The following is a 22,059-nucleotide window of genomic DNA, read 5'->3' as shown; positions in this document are numbered from 1 at the left end:
CTAGCGCTCATTTCTGACAGAGGAGGCTAAATGTCTCACAAAACTACAGTTCCCAGAATTCCCTAGCATTCAGCCAGGGCAGTTAAAGCAGTTTCAAACTGGGTTATTTCTTGCAAGTGTTTTGGCTCAAGGAGAAATACAAAAGCCCTGCTTGCTGTTGAACCTAAAAACATATAACCACAAAGGGTCTACATAAATTCAACCTAGACAATGAAGGATCACAGCGACTGACTGCATCCACACGGCAGAAATAATCCGGTTTGACAACCGCTTAACTGCCATGGCTCAGTGCTGTGGAATTCTGGGGAGTGGTATGTTTGTTGTAGCCCCGAGAGCGGACGTAGCGCGCGCACGTTGTAATCTAAATTCGTCAATGGTGCCTTTCGCTGGACCAATAGGAATGCGCCGTTGATCCACCAATCAGCTTCACGGAAGAATCCTCAGATTTTTTTATTTTAAATGGCACGCCCACTTTGGCTGCCTCGAACCGCTGATAGGCTCTCCTTGTCATGATGATGGCAAGTTGTCCAATGAGACTCGCAGATTTTTGAATTGACAATACATCTACCAATGGAGATCTTCTAAGCAAAAAAGGCTGTTAGTAGGGCCAAGAGATAATCCTGCCCTTCCTTCTATCTAGCATTTGACCTTGGCATTGAGTAACAGTAACCAATGAATAAGCGGCTTTCAAGGCTTAATTCAGATTGACATGCTTTCCCACCAATAAAACATCTTGGAATAATTAAAACCAGTTGTTCTTATGACGGACGGACAACTCAGCCAATAAGAAATTAAGAGTGCTATAAACGGGTTAAGTGACAGGGGATTCGACCAATGGGACAAGAAATAGATTTTGTAGGCGGGTGCCTTGCTAAATGGCGTCTCGTCTCATCCAATCGAATTTGGCGTTTATGGAAGGACTTGTTTTTATTTTTGTGGGGGGGTTGGTTTCTATTACTTTATTAAGCCATAGGGTGGGCGAAGAAAGGTTCACTCTTCTTCGACGCCTCTTCGTACGTCACATTCCCTTCACGGCAATTACAGTCGTTTAATTTAGCACTTGAAGCGACGGTCACGAATCTTCCTTCTTTCTTCCGCCTCACAGAAATAAAAGAGCCAATCAGTACTGAAGAAGAGAGGCCTTTGTTTTGAGACTGACATTCTAATACCAACAATGTGCAGATCTTGGTCACAAAAACCCGCCTTCCGATTTTAATTGGCGGAAGTCGTCTTGTTCGGGCCAACGGCCTTTCAAGTAAAAAAAGGGGCGGTCTCTCAATCGTGACTGACAGACCGAACGCGAGACGCGAAGAAAAAGCCCCGCCTTCGGCCAAATTGAACCATGGGGTCGAAACCTGTCGAACGGACGAAATGGAAATGTTGGGGCGGGGCTAAACTCCCTCCTATTCTGTTCTTTGATGGCAGCGGCGCGGGCCAATGGGCTGCTCGGCTTCTCCTCGCCCTCGTTCTTTGCTGGCCATTCGGGGGAGTCCGGGCGAGTGGCTCCTCTTTCAGTGTCGAGTCGCAAGATGGCGGAGGCTGCAAACTGCATCATGGAGGTGAGGGCGCCGGGAGGGAGGAGGGCCCCGGAAAGACCCCCCCGCCGCCCCACGAGCCCCGGCCCTTGGGGGAGCCCCCCCCCCAGGACCCCCTTCCCCTAAAAAGACCCCTTCCCTCGGCCTGGCAGAACCCCCGTGGCCCCTCTCCTCCCCACACAAAGCGATGCCCACATGGAACTGCCCCCAGGCTCCCTGGGTGCCCCCCCGAACTTATGATTATTATACTTATTACATTATTAAAAGCAATGTCACCCCCCCTCTGTATGAATCCTCCCACCTCAACCCCCAAATCCTTATTATTGAACCTTACCTCCCCACCTCAGCTCCCCCCAAAACCCCCACATTGAAAGTAATGGATCCCCCATATAGGAATCTCCCACATACAGAACCCCCCCCATCCCACATTATATTAAGGGCAATGGATCTCCCCCCATGTAGGAATGTTCCTCCCCACTTCAGACCCCCAAATCCCCACATTATCACAAAGGCAAGGGCCCCCATCATGTGGATCTTCCCACCTCAGATCCCGAAATCCCCACATCATTATTAGGGGGTCCCCCCAATATATTGAACTTCCCTCCCCAGCCAGACCCCCCTCATATCAAAGCAGTGGATCCCCCAATGTTGAATGTTCCACCCAGACCCCACAAACCCACATTATCATCAAAGGCAATGGCCCCCCATCTGTGGATCTTCCCACCTCAGTCCCCCAAATCCCACATCATTATTAAAGGGAATGCCCCATGCCCTATGGATTTCACACCTCAGACCTCAAAGCCCCACATATTAGGGCAATGGACCCCAATATAAGAATTTCCACGTTCAGACCCCCCCCCAATCCCATATTATTATTGAAAGACCAGACCACCCATAATTAATCTACCTCCTCACCCCAGATCCCCAAAGAAGGGGATGATGGATCCCCCATATAGAATCTTCCCACCTCCCCCCCAAATCCCCACATCATTATGAAAGGGAATGAAACCCACCCACCCCAATACAAGGATTTTTCCTCCCTATATCTGTGGGGAATAAGATTGAGTAAGATTCGTGGCCGTCCTTTCTTTGCTTTGAGGTGGGCTCCCCATTGTGAGTCTCCCTGCCTATAAACCTATAAAGTTGGGCACCCTCTTTTCTTTCTATCTATCATTCTCTCTCTCTGTCTCTCTGCCATCCTAATTTGATTCCTTTCCTCCTCATGGTCCCCGCATGGCACGCCTTGCCCCATAGGATCCCGCCTTCTTTGGCCCTTCCAGCTCCGCCCCACCAGCCTTGTAAGAAAGCAGGCCAGCCCCATAGAAGCCAAAGCCTCCTCCTCCTCCTCCTCCTCCTCTTCCTTGCCCCTTTGGTGGAATTGCCAGGTCTTAACCATCCCTTGCCCTCTGCTGTCTGTCTGTCTGGCACTGGCTGGATCTCCTTCCCGCAGGGATTCCCTGAGCTCTTGAACTGGTTTCGCTGCCACTTTTTGGGCCAAGGATGAAGCCTTTAAGTAGGATGCCCCCAAGAACACGCTTCACACGTCGCTTCTGTACGGCTCTTTGTCCAAGAAGGAGCCTCCTTTCCCCCCAGTGGGCCCTTCATATCCATTGGGGTTTGGTGCCAGGAGCCCCAAATCATAGAGTTGGAAGAGACCCCAAGGACCATCCAGTCCAACCCTTGCCATGCAGGAACTCGCAATCAAAGCATCCCCAACAGATGGCCATCCAGCAATGGATACCAAAATCTGTGGATGCTCAGGTCTCATTAAATACAGTGGCATAGTACAGTCAGCAGCCCTCCATATGCATGGATTTTTCAATCCACAGTAAAGCAAACCTTGATTTTGCCGTTTTATTCAAGGCACGCCATTTTACTGTGCCACTGTATTGAATGGGACTTGAGTATCCATGGATTTTGGTATCCACCGGGGATCCTGGAACCAAGCCCCTGCGGATACCAAGGACCCACTGTAATATTGATAATAACACCCATTGTATTTAATGGGACCTGAATGTCCATGGATTTTGGTATCCATCGTGGATCCTGGAACCAAACGCCAACAGATACAAAGGGCCCACTATAATAATAACAGCTCATTGTATTTAATGGGACTTGAGTATCCACAGATTTTGGTATGTGTGTGTGTGTGTGTGTCCTGGAACCGGATACCAAGGACCCACTGTAATAATAATATAATAATAATACTCCATTGTATTTAATGGAACTTGGTATCTATGAATTTTGGTATCCATGATGGGTGTTTTTGTGTGTCCTGGAACCAGACCCCAGCGGATGCCGAAGGCTGACTGTAAAACGGTGCCCCTTATATGAGATGGCCAAATCATGGTTTGGTTTTTGGTATTTATTTTTTTAAAGAATATTTTCCAGCCATGGATAAAGAATCCATGATAAGGAGGACCAACTTGTTTTCCCTGTCCCTGGATGCTTTTTCCTCTCAGCCCCACAAAGTATTTACAGGTGTGACTCTCCCTTATCTGAAATGCATGGGACCAGAGGCGTTTGGGAATTCAAACTTTTTATTTACTTTTTGCTTTTTGGGATACCTCTTATTTGCACATGTGTACATAATAAGATGAGAGCCAGCATGGTGTAGTAGTTTGAGTGTTGGTACGACTCTAGCGACCAGAGTATGATTCCCTGCCCAGCCATGAAACCTACCTTGGCCAAGTCACATGCTCTCAGCCTCAGAGGAAGGCAAAGGCAAACCTCCTCTGAACAAATCCTGTCAAGAAAACCCCATGATAGATTAATCTTAGGGTAACCATAAGTTGGACATGACTTGAAGGCACAACAACATCATAAGAAATGAGAGCTAAGTTGAAACACAGAATTAATTTGTGTATCGTATACATATACATAACCTGAAAATAAACCTTATACAGTACAGTATTTTTTACATAATTTCATGTACATTGAACTGTCAGAAAGCAAAAGTGTCACTATCTCAGCCACCCATGGGGAAAACATGGATCTTTGGAACATTTTGGATGCTGGAATTGCAGATAAGGGAGACTCAGCCTGTACTTACTTTTGCAAAATATGGCATCAGAGGCTATTGAAGCCTTCCAGCTCATGGAGATTCAGCTTTCCTTAAATCCTTCCACCTAAAGCAAAAAGACCCTGCTGACTTTTCGGCACTAGGCCAGTTTAAAAACAGAAACGCTTTCCAGTTCCCTGTCCTAAAATGTTCTCTCGGTGCAATGCCCTTAATACTGAATCTGGTAGGTTAACAGACTTCCACACCCATCTTTGCTTGTTCTAGAGGGAGCACTAGGTCCAAACTGCCTCATCCTTTTACTTTGAGAGGTCTATTTATGTCCTGGAGATAAGGGGCTTTAGAAAGGGGGGGGGAATAGGCTCTCTTCTATTGGGAAGATACCCCATGATGAGTGCCATTGACTAGTTGAGTGAAATCTGTTTTAGCCATGCTTTGTCCTGTAGAAGAAGACCAGTGAAGAAGGAAAGAGAGAACCAGGTTGTTTTTTGATGGTGGGAAATGCTGAGGTCTTCTGTGGGTTGGAAAAAGCTCTCTAAAGTTGGATAGTACGGTGGTGACCTTGGGGATACTTTAGAGTTCAGGATGGAGAGAAAAAGGATGAGACGAACACATTTGAGCAGGTTTGGATATAGGAAGTTTTGGCATGTAGGTGTCAAAGGATAGGATAACATTAAGATTAATGGTATGGAGGAGAGAAAGTGCCATATGGTGGGACTGAATTGGATAAGGCCTGAACAAGAAACTGCATGGGGCAACAAGGAGGGAAATATATGGGTGGCTGAGCTGGGGGAAGTTTCCTCTGACAGGAAATTGATTTCTCTCCCGCCCATTTGGCCATGTGGCCTTCATTTAAACAAAGACACATCCAGTATTGGGACAGGTCTTTGCTCCCCCCCCCCCCTTCCGCAGCCAAACTTCCTCACTGGAAAGGGAATAGAGGGAGAGGAAGGCTTTCCTTTGGAGAAGGTGGGCTTACTGCTGCCTTTTGATTCTTAATGGTTTCAGTAGCACTTCTGAAAAGTTACTTTTTTCAGATTACAGCTCCTTCAGCCAGCTCAACTAAAGGGGGATTCTGGGATCTGTGGTCAAAAAAGAACTTTTACATGCTAACTTTTACAAGCATTTTGAAATATCTTAGAAAACAATTTTCATTTCAGTTTGCATGTGGCGTGTGCCCTTAAGGTAGGGGTGGGCAAAAAAGTACAGGCCTCCAGATATTGTTGATTTGCAGTTCCCATCAGCCCTCATCAGCATGAGCAGTGGTGAGAGATGCTGGGAGTTGCAGTCCATCATCTGGAGGGATGCCCTTTGACCCTCTCTGCCTTAAAGGGTGTCTCTCGACCACATCCAATGACTGTTACCACATTCCCTAGGAGCTTTCTGGAAACTGTCTGGCTCTTCCTCCTCTTGAAACTGGTGATTGGCTTTGTCCGTTTTTCATGTTTGCTACAAAATTTGTTTGGGTAACTTGAACCAGACTAGATCAGGGGATCGTAGTGTTATGTCTTCTTAGATCAGGGATGAATAGAGGCAAGAGGTACTATTGGTAGCTTATAGTAGAGATGTAGTATAAATGTTGAGTATGGATTTATGAATACCAGATGCTGTAGGCTATGTTTCAGAGGAGGGACTGGCAAAACCACCTAAATTATTCTTTAAGAAAACCTAATAAAATTAATTGGGTTGTTATAAGTCAGCAGGCCACTTGAAGGCACATGCCACACACACACACACACACACACACACACACACACACCTGGGACTTGAAATAGGACAGAACTGGGGTGGGGGTGCTTTGAAAGTAATGGATGTATCTGGAATGACTATTGAAAGCCAACACCGAATATCAAGAGTACCAAGGATATAGTGTTTGAATTTGGATAACTTGTGCCTCTCCCCATGTTCATGTTGTTTGGGGCTGATGGGCATGAGAGTCAACAATATTGCAAGGACCATCAGTGCCCCACTCTTGACCTGGTCCTTTTTGTTTCCTGGGTATTTCTTCCCCTGCATACTGTACATGCAAATTGTTTGTCATTCTGTTTCACCTCTGTTACTTTAAAGCACTTCTGGCATAACTCTGAGGTTGTACTTACATTTTCCAGTGGAAATGGTATCCCAGAACAATTTTTCAAGAGGGATGCAAAGAATAGGAGAGGTATCAGAAAAAGCAGTTATCAACTTGACCGGGGTGGTGTATAACAAAGCAGTCTGGCAGATCCTTGTATAGTAACCTTGTCGTGGTTTTTGGCTGACTTTTTTTTCTATTCTCGGCATGGGATTGTGATAATCCCATAAGAGGCCTCTTTAGGACAGGAGGCGACCTTGTTCTGTGGATTGCAGTTAGCCATAATAGAAAGTGCATGCCTTAATATTGGGGGTAGTGGTGGGAAGCTCTCTTATGGTACCATGAAGGCTCTCTCCCCATTTCTTGCATCTGTCTGTGTTGCCATGGCAATCCTGAGACCAGGTACCAAGCTCTGGAAAGAGACCTGGTTTTTCTAGCCACCAATGTCAAACACAATAGGAGATGCCTTTGACACCTCTCCCCTCAATGCACAGTTTGGGCTCCCGAGTCCTTGGCCACTTTTTACCACCAATTTTGCTTCTGAATCCCCCTGCCCCCCCTAAGCCCTGGATCAATGACAAGACCCAGTCTCCGGCTCAGTTCCCGTTGAGCTCTGAATTGACTATATTTCCCTTGTTACTCTCTCTTTCCTAGAATTTTGTAACCACGCTGGCTAATGGGATGAGCCTGCAGACTCCGCTAGAAGATGTAAATATCCTTTGAGTTCCTGATGGCTAAACTAGTGCCCAGCCCTGGGGTGGGTGAGGCATACTAGCCCTGGCCAAGTCTGTTTTTCTTCCTATGTTGCCAGCTTGGCAGTTCACCATCCCATAGCCCCCTTCTCTCCCTTGTATTTGTCTTTTGCTTTTTAAAAATTGCTCCTCTGCTGTTGTAGGCAGCTGCTTAGAAATACTGTTCTTCAAAGCTGATAGGAACAACTTACTATCATATCCCATGAATTTTAGAAAATGGTCACCTTCTGTTCCCACTCTTTCCCCCCTCCATTCCACCCCACCTTCCTAGAACTTGCTTTAATTTCTGTCCTTGTATACCTTTTGATATGCATATACAGTTAATTCTCATTAGCAATTTTAACTCATCGTCATTTCCTGCCTAGTCTGGGATGTTGAACAGTATTTTACTTGGCGGCTGGATATTCCCAGTTCTCGCTGAATTGAGTATTGAGACAGGGCATAATAATTTATCACAAATAGTTCATCTTATGTATTTATTTACTAGATTTATATCCAGTAAATTCCCCCACTTTTTAGCCTAGGGAAGAGGTAGATTGTTTTTTCCTATTTCATCGCTATGCTTTAACATCCATATTTTTAGTCTTCATAGTTGTATAGGTACAAATAAAAATGTGAGGGCAGTTCTCCTTGAAGGTCTAAGAACCTTCTTTGGAGTGGTAAGGGAGAAACAAGGCGGGTGGGAGGAGATCACTGGGTTTTCAGAGCTGGTCAGAGGAATAGACTGCTGTACTTAGTCCAGCTGCTCATAGGTGCTAGCTACATCTTTCTGATATGCTTCACATCTATTGCTTCTCCAGTGTATTGTAGTTCTCTGTTTCTGAGACTCTTTCTTAACTGTAGCACAACTCTCTTGTAGCCCATAAATATATATATATATATATTTCTTCCTCAGTGTCTTTCTGCTTTACAAAACACTATCCTAGCTGGTTGCACGTTTGATGGATATTAACTTGTGGGAGGCAGTGGAATCTGGGTGGTAGGGAACTTGGGTGGCTCTGGGTATGTGGGTGGTGGCATTGAGAGTGCTTCGTTTCATTGCTTCCTTAACTTATATTGCAGCTCCACACTCCTGGGCTCATTCAGGGGTTAGAGCAGCTCAGGAGGTAGGCCTACACACCAGTACAGCCTGCTGCCCTTCCCCTGGGGTGGGAATGGAAGGATTGCTCTCAGAGTGCCAAGAAGGGGGAAAGAAGAGCTGGGGTCCATAGATATTGTAGAACTGAGAAGTCTAAAGTAAAGGTTTCTGCTACTAGATAGGGGTTAGCATCACTCTTGCTTGCTTTAAAGTTAACTGGAAGAGGAGTTTGTCAAAGAGTAATATATAGAAGAGGGGATGATAGCAGGTATAAATTCCAGAGGTGAGACTATACTTGCCAGACATCAATCTGTGTAGAACAGAGATGAGGAATGTGCAACTGTCCAGATGCTCTTGGACTGCCATCCTCATCATCCATCATCATTGGGTATGCCTGCTGGGCAGATGGAGTTGCACTAGTACAGAGATCATGCAGGTCCTTGGATGTTGTTGGCCTGGAACCACAGTATTGGCTGTGCCAACCAGGAGTGCTAGGAATTGTAGTCTAACAACATCCAATTAAACCGTCCAATTAAAAAGATTGTATGTACAGCACTGTGTAAATTTACAGCACTTTATAAATAAAGGTTAATAATAATAATAATCTCAAGTGTTGTATGATTCCCAAATGTACCTTACAAGATGCTAAAGATTACTGATGTAGTCTGTCTCAAGTGCTTTGAATACTCTAAAGTGGCGGATAAATTATCATAATGGTTGGTCATTCCACCAGGCCAATGTACTGTAGTATAGTTGTTAAAATGTTGGACAGGAATTTAGGAGACCTAAATTCTAATCTCCCCTACATTTGCAACTCGGTGGATGACCTTACACCAGTCATTGCCTCAGAATTTTAGAGACTTCTTGGGATTATTGTTCCAAGATGACTTACTCATAGAAAAGGGGGGGGGACAGCTTTTTCCACCCTTGCTTTTAGCACTTCTAAGGAATGCACAGCCTAGTATTTTTAGGTGAGTCTCCTTAAGAGTATTCTACCAGTTAAAGAGAGGGCTAGCATGAAAGCTTCTACATGTTTTCACAGTCCGAGCATGATACAAAAATAACAAAGCTCATGGAAGTGTTATGCATTCAGTCTTCAAAATAATGAAAACGAGCAATAGAGGAGTCTATGGGGTTTGCACCTGAGCTGTAGAAACATCTGTAAGTGTAAACCAGCACCTTGAATTATGCCAACAAGATGAGTGAGTCTTTGCAGGCACAAGAACATTGGTATAATGTATTCTCAATTATCCATTTCCCAAAAAGTCAGACCTTTCGCATCTCCCAAGCACACATCACTGGGGGCAGATTCATACCTTGATAGATTGCTTTGGTTTACTTTTAACAGCATGAGAAGAGGTAGGGATCTAACAGCAAGTGTGGCTTTTCTTCCCAATGGATTTTTTAAATAATGTGAAAAAATGACTTATTTGAACTATAACTTCCAGTGGCTAGTTGATTTGGGAGAATTCTGGCAGTGACAGTTCAAAGAAGTCACTTCACAATGCTCTGTTTTTTCTTGGTGAAAGGTGGGCAACTTTAGCCTACCAGATGTGGCTGGACTACAACATTATTCCTCACCATTGTCTACGCTGTCTAGGATTGATGTCTGTTGCAGTCCAACCATCTTCTTCCCATTCCTCATAGACACACATTTTGCAGCACAGTTCCTACACATAAGTCTCAGCTGTCAATCTGTGGCCACATTTTGTGTAAGCCTGTCTTGTATTTTTGTCTCCTCCCTCCCCTTGTCCTGTTCTACATATTGAGCAGGTTCACTTAGATCCTGAGGAAGTGGAAGCTGGGATGTGTTTGAAATGTGAGAATGGTCCCTTGTTAAGCATCTTCCTCCTTGCTCACAATCTCTAAAATGGAATATACAATGGAACTTTTATGGCTATCTTGTTGAAAATTCCAGTAAGCCATATCTCAGAACTGTGTACCTTCTGTTTCCCCCACTCCCCCTGAACAGCTTTTTAATTGCTTTCCCTTTAAAATGAAGTGATCTGCTTTAAAACGTCAGGAAGTATTTTAGGCTTCTCTCCAAAACAATAAGTTATAAAGAGAGGATGGCATGAAAGGTACATCAGAACATCAATATGTATGGTCAAAGTTAACCAGCCCAAGCACACTCTGAGCAAAAATAGCACTTTATCTAAGAATAAACTTCAATAATCCCTCAAGGCAGGCTAATGCCTGGATTGTAAAAGGACATTACTCTTATGTGATCTTGAGGTTTTCATGGCACGAAGGTGTTCACCTTCACCAGTCCGAGGATGAAACCGTAGGTTTAAACAATTTGTCTTTCGTTAGGATTAATGTTTGACTGTAGGATAAAATGTCACCGCTGCATCAGGTACTTCAACCATATGTATGCACATGGCTTTTCTGTATGCAGACAGGAGAGGCCAGGCTAATGACTTTCTTTTGAGGTGAGAGAGAAAAGGGGAGCAAATTAATTCTCCATTGGAGCAGAATAAGATGGTAGCTGTTGGAATTTCTAAATGTCAGTGAATTGCTGTTCAGCTAATGAAGGGCCACTATCTGAATTTAGTTCTGCAGTGGATCATCACTGGTGTTGATGTGAGTATTGCCTGACCAGCAATGTATGCAGCACTTCTAAAACTTTCGTAAGCAACAAAACCTACTTGCGCCCTCTAGATCAGTACTACTCAAAGTGGTAGTCCCTGGACTTGTGCTGATCTCTGAGCCATTGGCTGCCATTCATGTAGAGTTTCCAGGAAAGAAAGAAACAGTTATAGTTGATAGGCATAAATAAGGTGCTGGTCCTTGGCACTTTTGGGGGGGGAAACCCTGCTAGTCCTCCACATCAGGTATCAGGATCATCCCTGAAGCAATTTGTAGGTTGGGATGCGTGATTGTGAAGGAAAATTATTTGTGGTGGGAAGCTCTGGTATTTTCCAGCAATTTCGAGACATTATTTTGCCTTTGAGGGGGGAATAAGAGCCTGTGAATTTTTTTTTACAGATATTCAGTTTGGGGACCATGAAGTGGAAAATGTGGGCCACTTAGTGTACTGAAAGGGAGTGGGGCGGGGAAGATGGGATAAGAGCTCAGTGCAGTGACAGCTGTATATATCTTTGTGGAGAATTCTTACTTTCTTCCAGACTGCTGTTCTTGTGGCCTTCTCTCCTCCAGCTAGTACACCAAGAGAATTTTGTCTTCAGGCTGTGACATCTCCAGCGAAACTTTAATGTCTTTTCTATTACATGGATGTTAATTGAGCTATCCTTCCAGTATCTTTCAGATGTGTTGGATGACAAATTCCACTATCCGCAGCCAGCATGCTGCGTGGTGATTATGATGGTGGGAGTTGTGATCCAACTCATTTAGAGGGCAGTAGGTTGGGAAAGGATTGCTTAATCTCATTAGTTGACCAACGCTTGGCAAGCCAGTTGCTGTCTGATGAATCCTGAGGGGCAAAGAACCATTGCTAGGAAAAGACAACTTTAGGGGATTTGTAAATTACAAGAACTTATTGAGAGGCCCTGGGATGATTTAGGCCAATTTCATCTTAACACCTTCTGTCTTTTGCCAGGTGTCATGTACCACCCAGCCAGAAAGCAGCGGAAAGCCAACAGCAGAGGAGATGACCTCCAAGGATTACTATTTTGATTCTTACGCCCACTTCGGAATCCATGAGGTGATGGGAGTTGAATGGGGCATGGATCATAAAGCACCTCCTTGGCATGATTCTTGCCTGCTTAATTGGTGCTCACTTGTTTAATGGGGTGGAAATGATTTTTGAGAAGGTTTTTGCTGAACCTGAGTTCTTCTCCTTTTCTCTGCACCCTAGGAAATGCTGAAAGATGAGGTGCGCACACTGACCTACAGAAATTCCATGTTTCACAACCGGCACCTCTTCAAAGATAAAGTGGTTCTGGATGTTGGCAGTGGAACTGGGATCCTTTGCATGTTTGCAGCCAAGGCTGGTGCCAAGCGGGTCATTGGGGTGAGCAAGGCAGCCATGTTCCTGTTGGCTTCTCTTTTGTGATGAGTGGTCATCTAACACGGGTGGGTAGGTGTGGCCATTTCCCCTTCTTCTCCCACTTGCAGGCCATAATGGCATGACTGGAAGTGACACCACATCACTGTGTAGTGGCTGGAATTTGAGTCATTTTAGCACATAGTGGGGGGCTAAACGGGTACAAACATGACAGCTTTTTGTGGCAGTTTGGATGGGTTTTGACTGGGTTGTTTTGTTTTGTTTTTTTGGCTGAAAATAATATTTTAAAAACAGGAGTCTATGGATTTTCAGATCCTAAAATGAGCCTCAAGGAGCCTGATGTTGGGCTCATTTTCTCCACCCTGGGTAATGGGTTTGATGAGGTCTAGAGGATAATCGTCAGAGTGGTCTGGGATCTGAAACAGAGATTTGAAAAGTTATTTTATGAACTACATTGCCCAGATTCCTCCAGCCAGCATATCCAGTGGGTGGGTGGGTTGGAATTGTAGTCCAAAAAAGGTAATCTTTGCCAACTCTGTTGTGAACCAAAAGTAACTGAAAACTGCAGCCACAAAACCAGTACTCCACTGTGGAAACAGAAAATACCTCTTGAATAAAAGTGTGGATGGATAACTTATAAGTGTGGCTGAAAATATTGTTTGCTACAGAATTTGGGTTAACAAGCTAGGTGGATAGACCTCCTGCTAAAATTCAGCTTGGTGGAAAAAATATTTAAATGATTTGGCACCATGGGGAGAAATTGAATATTGTAGGCCTGATTCTTCTGCTCTTTAAATCTCCAGCAGAAATCTGATCTCTTTTTCCTGAATAGCCATGAAGTCCAGAAAAAAAATAATCATCCACTTTTGTTGATTTCATCTATTTATTTTGTATTTCTTAATGGTAAAAACCTTTTTGTTTACTTTGTTGAAATAATGTTTGATGGCGTGGGCCTTCATGAGCAAGTATTTTTGCTAAGTGAGCAGGAAAAGGAAGGTGAAACATTGATACTTCTGTATGACAAACTGTGTCATGATACTTCTCTTTTTGGTACTACCTTCTTAACAGATTGAATGTTCCAGTATCTCTGACTATGCTGTGAAAATTGTCAAAGCCAATAAACTTGACCATGGTGAGTAATTTCTTTTTAGATATCCCCTGTCTGTACTTCTGAACTTCTACGCTATTTACTTGGACATGGGAATATGGTAGGGAATTTAGCTGCACAGGTAAAATGTGCCTGTCATTAGCTCTGTCCCTTGTTTTGGCTCAAAATATCTAGCACAAGGTGTTTCATAGCTACAGGATGTGCAACCAAAGCCACATCCACATGAGATTTGGATCAGTTGTGATTTTCCTTTAGGTAGTTTCCAGAAAGACTGTTTTCTTCAATTCTTTTTTATTCTTCTGCCTTTCAGTTTAAATAAAACAATGAAAATTTCTAAATGAGACTGTCCTGTGGTTGTAAGTTTTCAAAAACTTTCTAATTATGCAGGAGAAGACTTGTTACATGGCCCGTCTTCTCCGCCCCCTTAGTGAAAGCTGTGACTCATACTTGGGTCATTTCTCATCTTGTGACTCCTGCAATCTTCTCCTCTCTGGCCTTCTATTTGGCACATCATTCTTCTCATCTCTGTTTAGAACTTTGCTGCCAAAACACTTTCTCTCTCCTATTGATGATGTGATGTCTCTCTATTCACCTTAAACTTAGTTTTTCACAGTTCTGGAATCCTTTTATAATCAACTTCAAACTCTTCATTGTTTTTACTTGTACACCGCTATGATCAAAGCGGAATAGCGGTCTATAAATAAAACATATTATTATTATTATTATTATTATTATTATTATTATTATTATTATTCCCTGGTCCTGTATCCCATATCCCGAACTCTGGCACAGCTGTACTGTTGACTTTCTGAGGTTCTTCAGGTTCATCCTTTCTCCCTTGCTGCCCCATAGGCTTGGAGCTGTCTCCCAGAACACTCTTATGCTGCTGCTATCTTTTAAAATTAGAAAATTATATTTATTAAATTGGCTTCTGTCTTCCTTCTGTGCCATCCTGCATTTTTTTCCTCCCCTGAAGTGGTCTCCATCATCAAGGGCAAAGTGGAGGAAGTGGAGCTGCCCGTTGAGAAGGTTGACATAATCATCAGTGAATGGATGGGCTACTGCCTCTTCTATGAGTCCATGCTCAATACCGTCATCTATGCCCGGGACAAGTGGCTGGTAAGTCTCCATTGTACTCTCATTAGTTTTCAAATAAAAAATGGTGCCTTTGCTTTATTCATTCCTTGTGAATGGTACAAAAGTGCTGATATAGCTCTCCATTGATGGCTTAATGGTGACTGTTCTTCTCTTGGCCAAAAGACTACTTTAAGTTGGATAGTACCAAGAGCCAAAATGTCCTTACTCTTCCAATATACTAATTCCTATTACAGTAAAACAATGGTGGGTCACCTGTATCCTTCAGTCATGAAATCTTCAATGAGGTTGTTTTGCTCTATGATGGGGAAGGTTCTGTTTCTCCTTTCAAAAGGCGTACCATTGACCACTTCTTATCTCTGGCAATAGTGCTTGTCTCTTCCCACTCCTTGCAGTCTGTTGGTTAGGAAGGAAGAGAGAAAAGAATAACTTAATACCCTTCATTTGTGCTCTACCCTTACTTGCCACTTGCATATCCTCCACACATCATAGAACACATTATCCCTGAAGGAGTGCATCCATGCATGTATAGCCCTTGCATGCCATGTGAATTTTACAGGTACTCTGTTTTTCAAACATCTATTCTTTGTGATGCTCTTAATTACTTTAGTGTTTCATAAAGGGCTGCAGAACTGTGAAAAGTTACTTGTTTAAACAACAAATCCCAGAATTCCCTGCCCCCCCATATATCTCTGGGTATTTATCATTGGCTGCCTAGAGGCAGATGCTAGCTTAGATTTCCTTCTTAATCAGTTACTAGGGAATGCCATTTAAAGGATTCCTAAGAATAAAAACAAAAGGAACCCTTCTCATCATATAGTAAGCCTGTTCTAGAGAGGACTTAAAAGTTATTTTGTGTAAGCAGTAGAAATTATTTGGGATTAAGCCTTTCAGTGATCTTACATGAGTTGCCTTAATGTAAAAAATTTTTTGGTTATTGCTGCCAGAAGATCATCTCAGAAGTTCAAACATTACATTTTGAACTGTAATAGGGGTTGGTGTGATTACAGCATGAAATTAACAGATAAGTATTGCCATAGCGGTCCTAACATCTTCCTTTCACATTCTTGCCCTAGACTCCTGATGGACTCATCTTTCCAGACCGTGCTACGCTGTACATCACAGCTATTGAAGACCGGCAGTATAAAGATTACAAAATCCACTGTAAGTAGCAGTTAGCACCGCTGTGATTCACTATAGGAAAGGCCAAGCTCAAAAAAAGTGGAGGGATGGGGAGTGTTTGGAATAGAGCATTCAAGTTCATGACAGGATGAGGCCTCCAACTCATAAATTTTATTCAGTGACAATTTGTCATGTTGCATCTCAGCCCTAAAGCCTTTAAATGGGGCAACCTGTGATTCTTTTGGAATTTATTGAGAGCTCTTCACAGAAAGGTTAATGATTTCCTATAAAGTGGTTTGCTTTACAAATATATATATGTGGTATGCTAGGGGAATGCATAGCAGCAGGGAGACATGGAAGGTATTCTGGATGAACTCTTGATGCACATGAGGTGCAGTTATGCCTTCTGCACCTCACTTAGCATTCTACGTAAACCAGCTGTGTGCATCTGGTGAGGGTAGCACCTGGCCTATCGATCTCGTTTGGCCCACTGGGGCTTCCACTTCAATAAAACTTCAATAGTCACTCAGCTGATGCCCTGAAGCCTCTCTCCAAAACCCCACCATTTCAAAGAAGATGAGAACAGGAGGGGTAATGCTGAAGCTGGGGAGCTAGATTAGCTCTCCCACCTAAACTTACCCCACTCCCATAGAAAAGCAAGGAAGGAGTGAAGCTGGGTCCTTGGACAAAGCACTGGAGGTCCAGCCCACTAGGAGGACATGCGGTATGAGTGTTTCAGAATCTGCCTCACCACTCTTAATCAGTTACCTCTCCCTGGTCTATTCTCTCCATCATGTCCTAGAAATGGCGGTGACAGATGTGCAGGGGTTATTGATAGAAAAGTGGTTGGGCAAAAGGGTTGCCTAAAGATAGAAGGCTTGAAAACTTCTAGCTTAGCTTAGTTTTATGGGGGGAACAAATTTAGTCTGCTCCTCTTTGTTTTCCCCATTTTAAAAGTGTGGTTGGTTGGCTGGTGGCCAAGGCTTTACAGGACCAGATTCCTCCCTCCCTGATCTATGCTTCTTACTGCAGGGTGGGAAAACGTGTATGGCTTTGACATGTCATGCATTAAAGACGTGGCGATCAAAGAGCCTCTGGTGGATGTCGTTGACCCGAAGCAGTTGGTCACCAATGCCTGCCTCATCAAGGTATGATTGGCAGGAATTATGCTTCCCTTCTGTTCCCCTGAATTATCTGTGTTTAGTGCAGCCCACTTTTCTATCTTCTAGAGGGAAGAGAAGACAGCAACATCTCTCTCAGTACATGCCCCCCCCCCCCCCAAAACCTCTGCCTCATCAATTGCCTATCAGACCTTGGAGGACCACACCAACTCATCACCCCATAGGGATGTGGAGAGCAATTTTACTATGTTTTGGGGCTCAGAAGTTAACTTCTTCAAACTGAAAAATATACAGAAATTGTTGGTTAGAGGGCAACAAAAGCAAGATTGTTCCCCCCACATCCAGTAGAGCAAGGGTGGGGAAGGGCAGTCTTCAGGATGCATGTGGTCTCTAGAGCCATTTCTGCAGCCCCTAGAATTCAAAGAAATTTTTCCCCAGCCGATGTGGTTTGGGTGAGTGATTTTGTCATTCCCTCCCCCACATGACGGTCGCTTTCTGTTGTAAATGAAAGTCTTCTCTTGGGCCTAAAATAATCCAAGAGGGGCAGAAACATGGTAACAGTGCCCCTACAACTCCAGAATTATTTTGGGGGCAAATTAAATTTTGAAATTTTTTTTGGTGAGAATTGTGTGACACTCTAGTCAGTGTTTCCTGGGGTCCAGTGTTTGCACCCTAATCCCCAGCAGTTTCCCACCTTTGCTATAGAGACTTTGGTGGGTGCTATTGTCCATGGGTTTGCTTTTTTACTCCTGTAAATATTCAGAAGGCTTTGGGGATTGCATGCCATCCTTGTTGTATAGAGACCCTGAAGGCTGGGGAAGTGGTTCACTTCCACCATTTGCTAGCAGTGAGTGCTGCTGTTTCCGATATCAAAATACTTCAAGACCTGCTAAGTGGAAGGAGCTCTGTTCACAGCATAGCTTTCATGATCTCACATTGATCCGTCCCTTGATAGTTGAGCATTGTACTGAGTACAGTGTAGAATGCAAAGGAAGTATGGTGTCAGCACAAAAGGTTTTAGGTAAATGATTGAACAGGGAGGAAGAAGCTGAGATATTCTCTCCACTGGAGGAGGTTGCAGGCGGGAATTTGCCTGCAGCAAGTGGATCGGCTTTCCTGCTTAAATTACTTGATTAGCAGGTACTTATTTTGGTAGTTTGCTTAAACTGGTTCCCTTTATGACAAACATAGGTCTGGACCACAGCTATTCTTTGTGAAAGTAGAGGCAAATGTCTGATGATGGATTCTCCAGGCGTACTGCTGGGAGGAGATGGGTGGAAACAGAATTCAAAAAGCAGAGAATAGTAACAAAATTCTGGAGGGGACCCTGTGTTGTAGGGCTATCAAGGTCTGTCTGGAAGACCATTCTGCTTTCCACAGAAGGAATGCCACAGATGTTTCATATGTAGTACAGCCATTCAGCCCACATTGGAGAGGAGTCTTTTTGCTTGCTTCTGTTTACATCAAGTTTGCTCCAGTTACATTTGCAGATGGCTCTGTTTTGTCTTCAAAGTGTTTAGCTACATGCCCACAGGAGTTAGTTATTAGAAGGAATGTTTTCAGTGTGTCATTCCGGTTACATGAGATGCTGTTGAATATGTGTCTATTTTTATCAGATTTCTTGACATTGCTTATCTGTTCTCCTTTCTCCCTACTCACTTCTGGCAGGAGGTGGATATCTACACAGTGAAGGTGGAGGACCTCACCTTCACATCGCCCTTCTGTCTCCAGGTGAAACGGAATGATTACATTCACGCCTTGGTTGCCTATTTCAACATAGAATTCACCCGTTGCCACAAGCGCACTGGATTCTCCACCAGTAAGGAATGCACGGCCTTGGTTTGGGAAATGGAGAGGGAGCACTTTCAGATCAATGTATTTTGTATGGGTGCTTTGGTTTTATACTGCAGATATTGTAACTGGGCGAAGTGGCATTTCAAAAGATAATTTCAAAAATCCGCTGCCCTAAGAAATTAGCTACTAAGTAGATGGCTAATGATTGGTATTTTGGGGAAGAACGCACGGTTGTTGGCAAATAGGTGGCTCAGTTGCAGCCACAGTCTAGTCTAGTTGGTGATTATGAGGCTGAGCTTCCTCCAGCCTAGAAATTCATCAAGATTTTAGTAAGTGGGGCTTGAGTGCAAGAAGGAAACTTGAGCAGTTTTACTGGGAAGGATCTGTGTATGGTTAAAGTAAACTAAAACTGAGCAAATGGCAGGGCACGTTGTTATGTGAGTGTGCCTTTCCTCCCAGATATGTTTTCATTGACATGAATTTGTTGCTCTCCAGGTCCAGAATCTCCATATACCCACTGGAAGCAGACAGTCTTTTACATGGAGGACTACCTAACAGTGAAGACGGGAGAGGAGATATTTGGCACCATTGGCATGAGGCCCAATGCCAAGAATAATGTGAGTCAGGAATATTCTCTATGTGCCTCTAGAAGCCTCTGCTACATCACTGTGTCTGGTAGTGGTCAGGTGCTGAATGCCAACAGAAAACAGGGCCACTGAGAGACAAGAGGATGTACTAGAATGCTTGGGGAAGAGAGGGGAACCTGAAGATTTTTATGAAGTATTCTTTATGAACAACAACAACCCAGGGCCAATCAATCCAGAGAAATTTCATTGTCTTTGGCAAGACTTGAAATAAAATGTCCCAATGATGTTGGAAACAGGAAACTTGTGGTAGTGAGGAGAGGACAAATTGAACAGCCTGCTGAGGAGGAGGGCAGTTAGCCCTGAACATGAGCAGTGCACAAAGAGATTAAAGTACTTGAAAGTCCTCACACTAGAGTTAAAGTGAAATAACTGGTGAGATTAATGGTTTGGGAAAGAAGAGACTAGGCCCCTAGCCTGGGTCAGACTCATATGTTACCATACATTGCATGACTCATAAGAGGCCTGGGTGGCTGCCAGTCTTATGAACTCAGTGGCTTTTTGGTATAGTCCACACTGAAAGCTCATCTGCTATCTCAGTGGAATGCCAGTCCAGCCCTGTATCTCCAAAACATTTTCTCTTCCAACTTCCAAAATCTCCAGCCAGCTATTTTTTTTAGGACGGGACTTATTAGTTCTAGAACATCTGGAGAATCACAAATGTAGCATATGATGAGCATTAAGCATTGTGAGCCACAAGTCTTCTATAGTCATTAAAAGGCTCCAAACTACTCAATAAGTTGGCACCAAGAAGGCATCATATCCTGTGGGTGGATGTTTGGATGTGATAATTATGTGATCTTAACCATCATTGCTCGTTGACTTGCAAAACACATTCTAAAATGTGAGTCTGTTTCCGCATTCACTTCACTAACTCTAAGGCTGTTGGTACGTCATCCAGTGACATCAAGAGTTCAAATATGTAGGATTTAAAAGGTCAGGGGATAAGGAGATGAGGTATGCAATTTTCAGCAGATGCTCTCAGACTGAAGCATGAGATTTCATGTTTTTATGAATGAGCCCTTTGTGTGACTTCAGGATGGGCAGCACTCTGTGAGCTGGGAACTTGCCAATGCACTGAGTTGCTTAAAAAGAAGTTTAGTTCTTCCAATATGATACATTATGGGGGGGGGGGAATTCTCCTGCTTGCTTTGGTGGGAGGAGAAAGGTGGGGGCTTGTTATAAAGAAGACTAACTTTGGAAAAATAAAACACCTTACTTCATATCTTTCCCTTTTCTGTCTCATGTGCAGCGAGATCTGGACTTCACCATAGACCTGGACTTCAAGGGCCAATTGTGTGAGCTATCCTGTTCAACGGATTATCGGATGCGTTAGCTGATCTGCCCCCTTGGCCGTATTTTTTTTTCTTCCTCCTCCAGCCGACCTTGCGCCCAGAGCTAACTCTCCCTCTTGTCTTCTTCAGTTGGCGTATCACTAATTCATTTCATTGTGTAGTTCCCTGTTGCTGCATCTCTGGGTCAGCAAGGAGAGGGTCAGTATTAGAGGCTAGGGGGGAAATAGCCAAGAGCCCCCCCAACTCCATTGCCCCACATTTTCAACCCCCTCCCCCAGCCAGGAATGGAGGCTTTTAGCACAACTGAAGACACACACGTGATTCGTCCATCCGTCCGTTTGTTCTGAGGCCAGAGTGCCGACCACAGACTACCATCATGAATTTTTATTTTTTAGTTGAAATCATTGTTGGTCTCCTCTGCCAAATTGTATTGCCTATAATTATTCTCCCTCCCACCCCGTTTTCAGAGTAATTCTCCTCTCTAGAGCAAAAATGCTGCTCGGGCTTTTGGGGTGCACACCTCTATCCAGTGTTCAGTCAAGGGTCAGGGTGGAGGAATTGGTATCTCAACTGGTTTTTATTAATCAAGAGGGCATCTGGAGGTGTGGGGGGGGTGGGTGGGAAAGACATCTCCATTTTGTGGGTGTTTTTTCAGATAGTTTTGTACTTCTCCCTCTCAAATCCCCTGTTTGGATGTGTGGGGTGGGAGTATTTTGTTTTTTTTAAATCCCTTTGAGAGCTGACATCGTGTGACTTTCATAACTTATGGTTTTTATATGGTTACATTCATGAGGAAAAAAAAATAAAGAGGTTGAAACCAGCTACTTCCCCATTTTCTTTGAAAATCCCTGTACATTTACATTCAGACAGAGGATTTTTTTCTCTGATCCAGTGCCATTACTATCATGGCTTCCAGGGGTTGGAAGCAACTAAAAGGGTAAGATGGCTGTTTCTGGGAGAGCTTCAGATGCAGAGCTTGGAAAAATCAATGTCCAATACCAGATTGTGCAGCGGGTAGTGGGGCAGGGTTGACTGTAGTCCAAAAATGTATTTTTTAAAAGGGAGGACCTTGGGCAAGTCTTTTAGCCTCAGAAAATGGCAATTGCAAACCCCCTCTGAAGAAACTTATCAAGGAAACCCTGTGATGGATTTGCCTTAGGGTTGTCGTAAGTTGGAAACGACTCGAAGTTTCAGCAGCAGCAACTTTTCCAAGCTAAGTTTTCCAACAGATGAGGACTTGGTTTATTCAGGTGTAATGGAAACTTTGGCTGTCAGAAGCCCCACTGCACTGATAAAGGGAGTTGGGCACTGTTATTTGTCCTATCTTTTATTTTCTAGGTATCAAGATATTAGGGGGAACTATTTGGTAGACAAAGCAGTGAGAATGAGCAGCCAATCAGCTCAGTTTCTCTTGTGTGTATAAGGTCTGTATAAGTCTAGAAATTTTAGTCAAAAATT

At 43.8% G+C, this 22,059-nt stretch overlaps 1 protein-coding gene and 1 long non-coding RNA gene across 7 annotated transcripts; one reads left to right on the top strand and one right to left on the bottom strand.

Moving 5' to 3' along the window:
• The first annotated feature begins 1,498 nt into the window (after positions 1-1,498).
• On the top strand, positions 1,499-21,421 carry PRMT1 (protein arginine methyltransferase 1). Of its 6 annotated transcripts, none has more exons than XM_042474589.1 (12): positions 1,513-1,559; positions 7,280-7,337; positions 8,446-8,483; positions 12,015-12,119; positions 12,273-12,428; positions 13,491-13,554; positions 14,507-14,649; positions 15,702-15,789; positions 16,780-16,895; positions 18,537-18,687; positions 19,158-19,279; positions 20,559-21,421. In XM_042474589.1, the coding sequence occupies exons 1-12, from the start codon at positions 1,530-1,532 to the stop codon at positions 20,640-20,642; spliced, it is 1,155 nt and encodes a 384-aa protein (XP_042330523.1). In that variant the 5' UTR covers positions 1,513-1,529; the 3' UTR covers positions 20,643-21,421. The 6 variants fall into 6 exon arrangements, with proteins under 6 accessions (XP_042330526.1, XP_042330525.1, XP_042330523.1 ...); XM_042474588.1 differs by having other exon boundaries at positions 8,440-8,483; XM_042474591.1 differs by lacking the exon at positions 8,446-8,483 and having other exon boundaries at positions 1,508-1,559; positions 7,280-7,333.
• On the bottom strand, positions 12,671-20,653 carry LOC121934270. The gene is made up of 3 exons (XR_006104605.1): positions 20,526-20,653; positions 14,881-15,021; positions 12,671-12,838 (listed from the first exon to the last, which is right to left on the bottom strand). It is a non-coding gene; the product is annotated as an uncharacterized LOC121934270 (long non-coding RNA).
• Positions 21,422-22,059: the final 638 nt, after the last annotated feature.

The sequence above is a fragment of the Sceloporus undulatus genome, chromosome 6 (genome assembly GCF_019175285.1).
Source record: "Sceloporus undulatus isolate JIND9_A2432 ecotype Alabama chromosome 6, SceUnd_v1.1, whole genome shotgun sequence".
NCBI lineage: Eukaryota > Metazoa > Chordata > Lepidosauria > Squamata > Phrynosomatidae > Sceloporus > Sceloporus undulatus.
Note: the sequence above shows the minus strand (reverse complement) of the source record. Positions and strands in the feature narration are given on the sequence as shown.